This window comes from Castor canadensis, chromosome 7, assembly GCF_047511655.1.
Source record: "Castor canadensis chromosome 7, mCasCan1.hap1v2, whole genome shotgun sequence".
NCBI lineage: Eukaryota > Metazoa > Chordata > Mammalia > Rodentia > Castoridae > Castor > Castor canadensis.
This window is the reverse complement of record NC_133392.1, coordinates 59421400-59434950: the sequence shown is the minus strand read 5'-3', so window position 1 is coordinate 59434950 and position 13551 is coordinate 59421400. Positions and strand designations below refer to the sequence as shown.

The 13551-nt window shown below is 42.5% G+C and overlaps 1 protein-coding gene across 6 annotated transcripts in view; it reads right to left on the bottom strand.

The window, feature by feature from the left end:
• The window catches only part of Tet1 (tet methylcytosine dioxygenase 1), a 107850-nt gene that overhangs the window by 72614 nt on the left and 21685 nt on the right, over positions 1 to 13551 (bottom strand). For 4 of the 6 annotated variants that reach the window (XR_012449732.1, XM_074079015.1, XM_074079016.1 and 1 more), the window contains one exon: positions 6613 to 6666. Coding sequence is in view for 3 of the 6 variants with exons in the window: in XM_074079015.1 (XP_073935116.1) it covers positions 6613 to 6666 (54 nt within the window). In the remaining 3 variants the exon portion in view is untranslated. The other 2 variants (XM_074079019.1, XM_074079018.1) reach the window with 2 other exon arrangements.

Here is a 13551-nt window from a genome sequence, read left to right as displayed (position 1 = left end):
ATGGATTCAAAATGGCCTATCTTTCCCCTGAACAAAGGTCAAGGTAATCTATCAAGTGATCTATCCCTTAAATTTGCAACATGTTGCTCTAAATAATAGAATGTTGCCTTATAACTAGAGTTGAAAAAAAAAAGCTATCATTTTACTAACAATTTCTTTTACTAATTGAAACAAAGTTGTAGGTAAGTATGCAGAAAAAAAAATCTTTAGCAACTATTACCTTCCATTTCTTGTAGCTTAATGGGTTTTTAAAATAAACAAAGTATCTCAAGTCTAATGTAGTTCTTTTAAATCAACACTATTATAAAATACTACTACAAAGGAACTAGTTCTCAAGGACCCCAAGTTCATTTTACTAAATGATGCTTTTCTTCATCTCCTGCTTTTTGTTTCCTTCAAAGCATTGACCACAGCCAAGCAAGGGTGGCTACTCAGGAGGCAGAGATGAGGAGGATAGAGGTTTGAAGCCAGCCTGGGCCAATAGTTTGTGAGACCCTGTCTCAGAAATACCCAGCATGAAAAAGGGCTGGTGGGTGGAGCACCTGCCTAGCAAGCTTGAGGCCGAGTTCAAACCCCAGTACCATCCCTCGCCCCCCAAAAAAGCGGTAACCACAATTTGCACTTTCATTTTTTTTCTTGCCTCAGCATATTTAATCTGGAAGGCAGGAAACACACGGGTCTTATATGCACACAGTTGCAGTCCCCCAGCATTTAGAATGTACTCCAAAACCATATACTGAATGTTAATAGTACTATTATTTGAAAAAAGCTCTGTATGGTGTATTTAATGGGACAAGGTACTGGTCCTAAATATTTTGAATGTCACTATGTCATGCCCACGAAGACCGTGTAGTGATTCACTTCTGCCTTGGTTCTGTTTTAAAAAGTTTCAAAAAGACATTTAAGTATAGCCATATACTTAAATGTAGATGTCCTGTCCCCTGCTAGTTGGGCTCTAGCCTTCCCCACAGCGCGCCTCCCTCCCCCCATTCATTCTGCTTCTTATCAGCACATGGAGGAAGGAAGGAAAGAGTAGGGCCATGAGGTGATCACTTGGTTTTCATTTTCCTTTTCTAAGTCAGTCGCTGCACAGTTTCCTGCTTTAGTACCCACTGACATTTCTCTCTATTTGTTCACAGAATTCTTTCAAATACTGTACTACTTTGATGACATTTTATAACCAAATGTGTAGAAAATGTCTGCGGGCAGCCAAGGAAGAACATCTAATCACAGAATGTATAAGCATGTCCCCATCCAATGATGCTCACACGTTTTGTTTTGAAATGATTTTAGATTACAGATGGCCTACAAACATGATATGGAGTTCTCATATATCCTTCACCGGCTCTCACCTAATTGACCCGCTCTCACCTAATTCACCTGTTCTCACCTAATGTAACCAGAATCACGATCATGAGTTTGTTTTGTTTTGCTTTTGTGGTACTGATGCTTGAACTCAGGGCCTTCACCTTGAGCCACTCCACCAGCCTATCTTTGTGAAGGGTTTTTCCAGATAGGGCCTCTCAAGCTATTTGCCTGGGCTGGCTTCAAATAGAGATGCTCCTGATCTCTACCTCCTGAGTAACTAGGATTAGCCACTGATGCCCAGCTGATCATGGTTTTAATACTCTTTTGATCCTATCATCCTGCCCGTGGAATCGAATAGGGCGGCACATGTTTGGCTGTTGTTTTAGAGACAGGGTCTTGCCATGTAGCCCATCTCAACTTGTGATCCTCCCAGGCTCTGCCTCAAGAGAGGGGATTATAGGCACGTACCACCATGCCCAGCTTTGCATTATGTTCTGTTTGCCCGTCCAGGTGCACACTCCACGTTCTACATTATTACATGCCCCGGAGGGTAGACCAGTATGTATTCATGAGAAAACTCCTTTCCTTTCTGGCTTGCCACTGGGACAGACCACCAGAAGCAGCAAGAGACTGGTGGGCAGGGTATTTCTCTCTCTCGCTCTCTTTCTCACACACACACACACACACACACACACACACACAAGAGAGCCTCCATGCAGAGGCATCCCCTCCACAAAAGGCCAGGCAAAAGCCCCTGCTTCCTCTGCTCTCTCTTCACCTGAGTTCCCACCACCACCCTTCCCTACCTCTTTAGGCCTAGGCATGGTGATAGCTCTCTGCTTTTCTAAACGCTGACATCCTTGGCTGTCTGAGTTTTGTCCTTAATCCTTCCCACACCTTCACAGATAATCCCTGGTTTCTTCCATTGCCCAGGAGCTGGTCATCCATACTGACTCATCACCTTGTCATTTGTTAAATTCACTCTTGGATAGTTTTATTGTAAATAAATAAATAAAATCCCTGAATGAAATTCTACACGATTGTGCTGTCTGATTTTCTCCAGGAACAATGACTGACAATAAGCAAATTATTACCTTAAAATTGACCTTCTCTAAGGAAATATTCCCTCCAACCCATCCCCCCAGCCACATACACAAAGTAGAGATTATTTACACAAATGTTTCTTACAGGAGAAATTCCAAACCATGTCACTTACCATCCCAAATTCATAAGTCCTGGGCTAAAACTAGTCCAGTTTATATTAGATTCTTGTAGAATCTACAAGAATCTAATATAGCTAACAAGTTTCAATATTGCCAGCACCAGTGGCTCACGCCTGTAATCCTAACAACTTAGGAGGCTGAGATCAGGAGGATTTTGGTTTGAGGCCACCCCAGGCAAATAGTTCCTGAGACCCCCCCATCTCCAAAATAATCAGAGCAAAAATGGGCTGGAGGTGTGGCTCAAGTGATAGAGTGCCTGTTTTGCAAGCAGGAAGCACTGAGCTCAAACCCCAGTCCTGCCAAAAATAAAACAAACCAAGTTGCCATATATGTATAAGAAAACAACTTAAAGTTACCAATGGGCTTCAGTGAGAAGCTGATGGCAACCCACCCCCAGCCCTTAGGGTGCTTTCTACAGACATGGTCATGTCAGCTAGAGGAAGGGTCTCTAGAAAGGAACTGGAGATCGCTACTTACAGTTTTAAATTTTGAAGTACAATAGAATGAATTATTGCTTGTTGCTTTACTTTTTATTTGATTTTAGTTTTGGCATTGATAGGTATTCAGGCCTTGTACATGCTAAGCACAGCCTTTGTCACTGACTTACATCCCCAGCTCACAGCAGTTAGAAAGAAGACAAAGCAACTTCTGCAACACAGCTGGACTCCGTAGTTACCAGGTTCAGAAGAGGAGTCGATCAGCTTTAAATTCTAATTTCCTTCACCAGCTTCTTCATCTAACTACTTCCTAATCAAGGATGAAGATGAAAAATGATTGCAGTACCTGCAACATCCATCCTGGGAAAGAGCAAAGACCACAGGCTACATGAAGATCTAAGGGGCAGAGAGAAACTGAAGTAGTAGAGCCCCTATCTAGCATGTGCAAGGCCTGTGTTCAAACCCCAGGACTGCCCCCAAAACAAACAACTAAGAAAGCAGGCCAGATTTGCAAGGCCAAATGCATATAGAACATTTAAGTCATTAAAAACCTTAAGCTGTGGGCTAGTAGAATGGCTCAAGTGGTAGAGAGCCTCTCCAGCAAGCATAAGGCCCTGAATTCAAACCCCAGTACTGAAAAAAAAAAAAGTAAGCTGAAAGCTGTATTATTCTCTCATCCCTCCTCCCAAAACACACTCCTTTCGGATACATTTCCTTTATCTGAATTTTACATGTCTCAAATTAAAATCCGAACATTTCCAGCATTTTGTTTGTTTCTTTTTTTTTTTTTCTTTTTCTTTTGCAGTACTGGGTCTTGACCTCAGGGTCTCACGAACTTATTTATCAGGGCTGGTTTTGAACTGTGATCCTCCTGATCTCTGCCTCCTCAGTAGCTACGATTAAAGGCATGAGCCACCAACACCCACCTCATTTTTAGCATTTCTGTTGTGCAGAAAACAACCTTTTCTTTGGGAAAGGTAAAGAATGTCTAACAAAATTTAAAAAAAATTTTTTTGGCAGTACTGAGGACTAACCTCAGGCACTATACCTTGAGTCATTCCACCAGTCCTTTTTGTGATGGAGTTTTGAGATAGGGGCACAGGAACTATTTGCCTGGGATTAGCTTTGAACCACAATCCTGATCTCTGCCTCCTGAGTAGCTAGGATTATAGGCATGAGCCACCGGTGCCCAGTTTAAAATAAATTTTTTAATCCAAAAAAAAAAAAACATCAGCTTTGGCCAGGCCTGGTGGTGAGTGTTTATAATCCCAGAATTTGAAAGACTATGGGAGGAGGCTGGAAACTTCAAGACCAGTCTGGACTTCATAGTGAATTCCTGGCCTGCTTGGGCTACTTAGGTAGACCTTGTTTCAAAAACAAACACCAGGCTGGGCACAGGTGATTCACGCCTGTAATCCTAGCTACTCAGGAGGCAGAGATCAGATGGATCGCAGTTCAAATAGTTCCAAGAGACCCTATCTCAAAAAGAAAACAAAACAACAACAACAACAACAACAAAATCACAAAAAAGGGCTGGTGGAGTGGCTCAAAGTGAGGGCCTGGAATTCAATCCCCAGTACTGGGAAAAAAAAAAAAAAAGGAGAAATTAAAAAACACCAGGCTGGCAGAGTGGCTCAAGTGGTAGAGCACCTACCTAGAAAGTGTGAAGCCCTGAATTCACACCCCAGTACCACCAGAAAATGCTAGTTACAAAAACAAACACCATTTTTTCCTTTTAGAGTATTAGCCTCATCTTTTTTTTTTTTTTTTGCTGTTACTTGGATTTGAACTCAGGGCTTCCCACTTGCTAGACAGGCGCTCCACTGCTTAAGCCAAGTTTCTAGCTTAGCCATCCAGATTTCTCTACTCTTACTCAAGAACTATAAAGGGAAAGTAAGTAAGGATTCAGTTCTACCTGCAGGGACAGAGGAAATTGGGCCACCCACAAGCACTTACTTAAAAAAAAAAAAGTCAGGGTCCACTGTCATGATTTCCAAAAGCCACAAACGGTATATTTACTTCTGAAACTTATTTCAGGTGACGGGACACCCACACACTACCAAAACAAACACAGAATTAAACAGTACTCTGAAGCTCAATTCCATTTCCTAGCAAAGATGGGAAACAATGTAGCTCCAAGACTTGGTTTCTATTAGTTTTTTCTGCCTGTAGTCTATCTCTTTCTTCTATACTCCCCCTGCCCAAATTTAAGAGCCATTTATAACAGCAAGGCTAAAACTATTTCTCGCTTGAAGAATTTAATGCCTGAAATAGATATACCATTACAGAAAGTATAGAAAGATACCTAAGGAAGGCTTTTCATGCTAGCACTTAAAGAGTTGGGGGTGGAGAGGGGTGGATGTGGAGGTAGATGGGATCAACACGAAGAAATACAGAAGATGCTCTCACTCATCTTGAAGATGACCACTATTCTATCTGTCCAGACCTCTGAAAATTTGCATCAAGCAAGTCCATTCATTTCCCAGTGCCTAGCACACTCTCTGTGGTAAATATCAAGGAAATACTTGTTGATTGGGGGGAAATGTATGGGGAGTGTTGTGCAGACTGAGGAAACAGAAGCTCCAGGTGGTCAGTCAAATTAGAAAGCAAAGTGAGGGCTAGGTCGCAGGTGAACATTTTTCAAGTTACGCAAGCAGGGGCACAAATGAGATGAAATCTGCCACATTCAAAACCACAGTTCAACATGTTGTTCCTGTTTGAGTGCTAAAACTTTATTTGCAAAAGAGAAGCTATGATTAGGTTAAAATATTTTTCAATTAAATATACACAATATAATTTTACAGGCCAATAGTTTCATTGCTTAATATTTCTGCTAGAATTAAAAAGACCGCTTACATTTATAATACCAATACACCACTGGAAATCTTAAACCCATGAACACCTATTTGCTACACTAAGGCTAGCTTGAACTTTTAGTGATGTTCTATGCTTTTAAGTTAACCCTTCTATACACTGTACAAAGCTTGTAACACACAGCTGTCTTATATACAAGTTAGGTTACTGCTAAGTACTCCTCAGGCAGTCTATAGGAATGAAAGAAAACATGCATGTTCCCAAAGTTCTATGAAATTAAAGATGATATGAGCATCTGGGATTAAGCAATTTCAATTTGGCTGTCAGATCTCAATGACTTGTACAGTACCTTTTAAGTTAAACTAAAATCTCTAAGGACCTTTTTTCCTTTGGGAAAAAAATCACATTTTAAAATAGTATATATTGGAAGGTCTGTTAAAATGACAATGATCATAGCTGTCAACCTCAAATAGCACCTCTCCTATAAAGCTTAAGTTCACACTGGTGCAACACCACAAATGCAGATGTTACAAAGGGAACTATAAAGAAAAATGAATTTTATTCATAACACTTTGCATATAAACTTTTCCTTCTGCAAGACTTGTGTGGAGTTGAAAATAACGGTGCTAATATGCACATTACGCAGCCCATCAAAAAAAAAAAAAAAAAAGAGATGGGGGAATAAAACACTTTAGTTGAGTGAAATTTCATTTATCTACTGACATCTGGGAGACTCCACCTCCACTGCCCTGCAAATTTACTCTCGAGTGACAGAAAAATGCTTTATGAAATGGAACAAAAATTAAATCATTTAATCAACATCTGATTACCTTTACAACTTTTGGCTTCTTTTCCCTCTGGGGCCTCTTGTTTTCTTTTATAACCTAAAAAAAAAAAATCAAATTGGAAAATAAGCCTCCATTTAAGAAAAATTTTAGCTCCTACCCAACCACCCCCACAATTTTTTTTTTTTTTTTGGCTATTTCCCTGTCAAACTCCTTGTGCCATTTTAAATCATCAACATGTTTGCCAGACAGAACCTCAAGAGCTTATGTAAAATGTACACTTGAAAAGTCACTGAAAAAAAAAGCTTGCATAAAAATGAAGTAGGGAAATACCCTTTCTTCCCCTTAAAGTCTGTCTTAATTAGCCTCTGCATTCTTCACGGCGAAGCCCACGAGGTAGCCATCTTGCTTGCTTCTGCAGAGGAAGCCTCTGCCTGAGCAGTTCTGCAAACTGCTTTTGGTATGATTATCATGGTGTTTAAAGGCAGCCCTGGCCTGCCGGCACTGTAGACGTGCTGGGCATGCCTTTTGCAAAAACAGCCCCACAAAGAGTGCAGCCAATGGCAATGCAGAGTTTAGCAACTCCAAAGTGATCTTGTCTGCCTAGCCCTTCCTAGACAAAGGATCTCCTGTGCGGCTCTGCTCTCACCACAGGACACAGGCAGCCACAAGCTGCGACATGGAGTTCTCTGCAGTGGATCTGGTTGCGCCGAAATCACAGGAGGCTTCCGCAAAAACAATGCACACAAATCCCCCAGGTCGCCACCATGGGATCTATGGCGGCGTCGCCCTGATTAGTAACCTCTGGGTGGCTCCCAGGGCAGGCAGATCTGCGCGGGGGAGGGGGCGCCGCTCTGCCTCCAACCTACAGGAGACATAACGGAGCCTAGGGGGCCATCTGGGCTGGCTGAAACTCTGGAAGGTATTGTGCATTTTTACTTTATAAGGCAAGGCTCGATATTGGCGATATTTAAGGCGGGAGGTTACGTGAGGACAGGGTAAGCTCAGCTGTTGAGCTGTGTGTCTCATTCCTCCCAGCCACACCTCTTTGCAGCAGGCGCATTGCCCAGAAACACAGCAATTTGATTTCTGTCAATAAATGTCCAGTGACAAAGGCGAATTAGGAAGCAACAATAAGCCACTTAAAAGGAAAAGGACAGAAGGAGGACAGGAGAGGGGGTGGAGTTTTCAAAATACACTTGCCACTCTGAGTGGCTAGAGAGAAAGAGAGAGAATTTCTTCCTCTTGCTGTGCACATTCCTGGTGACCTTCATTTCCCAAAGAAATCCCTGCCTTACCAGAAGGCAGATTCTGACTTGCACTTTGGCTGTCTCACAAGATGTCAACTGTCACTGAGCATCTTTTCCTAGAGCTGCCAAGCCGGTCCCCACGTGGAGCCCGGTCTGCGCACCAGCATGGCGCTCAGACAGAGCCACCCACTTCCCTGGGACCGGGACCTGAGCCAGAAGCAGAACAAACCACCATCTCCCACACACACACCTGAACTGCCCCCATGCCCAGTAGGTGGCAGGCACTAGGAGAGTTGGCACCATAGTTGACACCTGCCAGACACTAGCAAAGTCAGGATTTAGAGAAATCTCCATCCAAATAATCTGGCAGCGGTGAGCTGGCTGGTCTCAAGATCACTGCCAAAAAAGCTGTGCAGAGGCCAGTCACAGTCCCATCACAGCCACCTTGACAGCTGCACAGATCTTGGGAAGACAGCCCTGGCTCCCGCTGCGAACGGCCAAAGTTTCAGCAGTACATTTGGAGGATTGGCAGGATGGCTTGCTTGGCTGCTGAGCCAAGAATGGGTTTTCCACTGGCAGATGGATTCAGAACAGAGTCCCACAACCAGAAATTAGGAATGGAGCAGGGCCGGAAGGCCTGCATTTCATCACTCTTTGCTTCCTAGCCTCTAAGTCTGCCACGAACGCACGCTGTCTTTGTTGGACAGTGAAATCCAACATGCTTGGTTCTCCCACTTTTATTTTCATTTTTATGGTGCTGGGGATTGAACCCGGGCCTCATATGTGCTAAGCATGTGCTCTACCAGACCTGAGCCTGCGTTCCCACCTTAAAATTACCTCTCTCGTGTACTCAACCCCCACAATTTTAACAAATTAATGTAAAAACAAACAAAAAACACGACAAAACCTTCCTTAAACACTTAGAGCAAAACCCATGAATTCTGTCCACCAGTGCAAACAGACTAAGTCCACACTATCTCTTAAGAGCCTTTCTGTAGAATACTGAACAACCAGGAAACAGGTAGAAATATAATTCAATATAATCAGGTTTGGAAACCAGGAATTTATCCTTTTGTGTGTGGTTCACTTCACTTAACAGGTTTTCAAGGCTCATCCATGTGAAGACAGTGGGATGTATCCAAATGTCATTCCTTTTTAAAGCTGAATAATATTTCTTTATATGTGCTTGTACCTACTGTATTTTCTTATTACCCATTCTTCCATTGTTAAACATTTCAGATGTTTCTACCTTTGGGCTGCTGTGAACAGTCGTGCTGTAAACACTCATGTGTAAGTGTCATGTGTAAGTGACACTCATGTGTTACTGCTTCCGATGCAGAATTGCTGCATCATATGATAAGTCAGGGTTTAACTTTCTGAGGAACTTTTTGAGAACTGTTTCCCCAGCAGCTGTACCATTTTACATTCCCATGAGCCATGCACTCGGGCAGCCCGACAATTCTTAAGCGTCTCCTGCAGTTCTACCACAGATTGGACCTTCTGCCCCCGCCCTGGATACATGATATATGACTACAGCTTTTAAATAGCATCAGCGTTCTTTTTTTTCCAGACTGATTGTTCAGTATTTAGTAAAGCAGCCATGATATATTATGACATAATTATGTATTTCAAGTCAACCTGCACCCTGTGTGATGCATACATTTGCCTCGATGAAATGAAACAGGCTGAGAGAGCTAGGTGTACTGAGTATCTACATGGGTGAGATGTTACTTTTCTCAAGCCCCATGGACAGAATTTTCACTGTATGAGACATTCATCAAGCCACACAACTACACCGAGCAAGCTAAGCAAATGTCGAAGGTCTGTGTACAGTGTTCTGGAAAATTAGTTAATAAATAAAGCCAAATCTTACCCCAGGGAGATGTGAGACCTCATGAAAGTGACAGAGATAGCATTAACTCCAAACATCAAACGGATGTGATCACATGAAGCCTTGCTTCCTTGAACAGACTAGATTGGTAACGTCTATTGGCTGTGGTCATCTGTTTCAAAGCCTACAGCTGGAGATTGGACAATCGTAGCTCAGGGCTTAGGTGACAAGAAGTTTTGATGGAGAGAATAATCAGAAATGACTAGCAGACAAATTGGATTTCAACCAAGAGAATTATTTTCACACTACCAGATGCTGCTGAAAGGTAGCTCAGAAACTAAGGAACTGAGTGTTTTAGTTTTGACTATTTAAAATTGCATTAAGTCAGGTATGGTGGCACACACCTGTAATCCCAGCCTTCAGTTTTATATGAGACGGGGGTTAATATAAGGAACGTGCCATCTTGCTACTTTAGCCTCCTGAGTGGTGTGTCCCACTACAAGGGGCTGTTGGGCTTTGTTAGGTGAACCTTGCTTTGTTCCCCAGGCTGGTCTCGAACTCCCGTGTTTGATTGACCCTCCCACCTCAGATATAGAATTTTGTAATAATTCATTGTGTATAGTTTTCTCATATTATTACAACATCAGACCTGCTTTCTCTCTCTCTTTCTTTTTTTTGTTTTTTTTGCGGTACTGGGGTTTGAACTCAGGACCTATACATTGAGCCACTCCACCAGCCCTGGTTTTTTGTTTGTTTGTTTTGGGTTTTTTTATGTTGGGTTTTTTTCAAGATGAGGTCTTGAAAACTGTTTGCCTAGGCTGGTTTCAAACTGTGATCCTCCTGATCTCTGTACCTCCTGAGTAGCTAGGATTACAGGCCTGAGCCACAAGCACCCTGCCTCTGCCTTCTCTTAAAAAAAAAATTATAGAACTAAAGAGAACATTAGAGACAATTCAAACTGTGTAGATAAACTGAGGCTGGAGAGGTAAAAATCATGCAGCAATTTAGAAACTTCACTAAAGTTATGGGGTGTAGTGATGCATAACTCCTGCACTGGAAACCCTGGGGCGGGGAGGGCGGGGGGGGGGGGAGAAAGCTTGTTTAGAACCATTTCTATTTAAGAGAATGACAGAATAGACACTGGGATGTAGGTCAGTGGTAGAGCTCCTGCCTAGCATGTGAGAGGCCCTGAGTTAAATCCCCAGCACCAAAAAGAAAAGATTAAATGAATAAATGACACATGATACATTGATGGGGCTGGGTATGTAGCTCAGCAGTAGAAAGCTTGCATGTGTGAAGACCTGGGTTGCATCCCCACAGCCCCAGTACCCCACCACCTGCACTCAGATGAGAGGGAAAGAGAGAACGATACATTGAAGTTTGTTTCTTATTACTAATCTGCTCAGTCTAGTTTATAATGAATACACCTTGAGGACTGCTGGCGTGGCTCAAGTGGTATAGTACCTTGCCTAGCAAGCTCAAGGCCCTGAGTTCAATCCCCCAGTACTGCTAAAAGAAAAAAAAAAAAATACACCTCGAGCCACTTCACCAGTCCTTATTTGTGAAGGGTTTTTTCAAGATAGGGTCTCTCAAACTACTTGCCCAGGTGACTTCAAACTGCGATGCTTGCATGCCAGGTGCCAGTGGCTCACGCCTATAATCCCAGCTACTCAGAAGGTAGAGATCAGGAGGATCGTGGTTTGAAGCCAGCTCAGGCAAATAGTTCAAAGGACCCTATCTCGAAAAATCCTTCACAAAAATAGGGCTGGTGGAGTGGCTCAAAGTGTAGGCCCTGAGTTCAAACCCCAGTACCACAAAAAAACAAAACCAAAAAACCTGCAATGCTCCTGATCTCTGCCTCTTGAGTAACTAGGATTATAGGCATGAGCCACCTGTGCCCAGCCAAGACAGGTATCACTCTGTAGCACAGGCTGGACTCAAACATGCTATGGAATCCAGGTTTCCCTTGAACTTGTGATCCTCCTGTAGCAGTTGAGAGATTACATGCATGCACCTCCAAGCCAGGCTTTAAAGGAAATTCCAAACCTTCAAGCTCCATCTGTATATCACTCATGCTAGACAGCTGACTCAAGATAAAATTTTCCTCTCAGCTTTTAGATTATCTAAATGTTTAGTCATGTCTACTAGAAAATTCTAAAAATTTACTTTTTCACTGAGTAGCTCAAGTAGTTTTTACACACACAAGCATACCTTCTTTCTGGGAAAGTTAGACACAGACTATCTCCTAAGTCTAGCAAAATCAACTTAGAACTGTTAAACTACCTTAAAAACCCCACATTCAAAAATATTTTCTTTAACATTTATTAATTCATCTTTTACATTGACATTGCCCATTTAATAACCCAAATGCATTAAACAGTTTGATAAATGGCCGGTATGTCTGTCTTGCAATCATGGTGCCGGGTATTCATGGGAGGAATTTCGTTCTTGTCCTGCTGAAGCCTACTGTCTCATGACAGACACTCGCCAACATTCATGATGGAGTATAGAATGGAGATGAGCTCAGGAAGCTAGGCAGGACAAGAAGGCTTCCCAGAGGAAATAAAATTTCCATTGAAACCCAAGGACAGGTAGGTATGAGCTGGCAAGATATACTGGGAGGGGAGAAAGGTGGGTGCCCTGGGTGGAGGTCACAACACCCATAAGGACACTGGGGGCATGCTCCAGTATAGGTGTGAATGCAGGGTGGAGATGTGCATAGAAACAGGAGAGCTACCCCTTGGGAATAAGGCTGGCCACTGAGTGTGTGTGAAAGGACCACATGCTTTAGTTTTCCACCATCCCAGTTTGAGTGTTTAGCTGTGGTTCTGTCTTTCAGTACTCCATAATTGATCCTTTGAAAACCCAACAAGGATGCTTCTGCTAAGTCAACCGTTTCAACAGATGTCTGCCGCATTCTCAAGGGAAGAACTCAGACAGTGCAAGGCCCTGCATCCCCAAAACAGACCACCAACAACAAAAGAACAAGAGGGCTGGTTGGTTTGTTCTAGGACTTAACTCTTTGCTTTTTAAAGATTTTTTTTCTTTTCCTGGTGGCACTAGAGTTTGAACACTGCCTCACGCTTGCTAGACGGGCACTCTACCACTTGAGCCACTCTGCCAGCCTAACCTTTGGCTTTTAAGGTAGAAAACACCCTTGTATAACTAAGTCTGCTCCCCAGAGAAAAAGCAGTACTTTAAGAACGGTGTATGTAAGAAGTTTGTGCTTAAGGAGAGTAGTTATTCAGGAAGAGTTTTAGTCCACAACCACCTGTGGAGATCGTGGAGACACAAGACTAGTCTGGCGCTGGATCTCACACAGGCTTCTGATGATGAAGTAAAGCATGTTCTTCATTTGTTCACTCCAGAAATTGAACAGAGACCATAAGCTATGTTCAAGATTCTACTTAGTAGGATCTCTGACTTAATGAGTAACTCTTCCAAGGAGCCTAACTCAGATAAAGAGAAAAGAGGAATTGTTGCCTACAGGGAAAAATAAAATAAAATTACAGTACTGGGGAGGCTGAAATGGAAGAATCTCAAGTTTAAGGCCAGCCTGAGCTATATAGGGAACCCTTGTCTCAAAACAAAAATAAAATGAAAGCAGCCTTACCAGTGCTAGCAGAGTGGCTCAAGTGGTAGAGCTCCCGCATAGCAAGCATGAGGCCCTGAGTTCAAACCCCACTACCACTCTAAAAAAAAAAAACAACTTACCAGGTATGAAACTTAAGCTTATAATTCTGTTACAGGGCAGATTTGATTTACCGGGCAGATTTGATTTAAGAGGAAAAAAAAATACTATTTTTATGAGGAATATTTTAGCAAAAACAATTATAATGGTGTTCCCATAGATACTTTTTCTTTCTTTCTTATCTGTGACTGATTGGATGACTGAGGAATGTT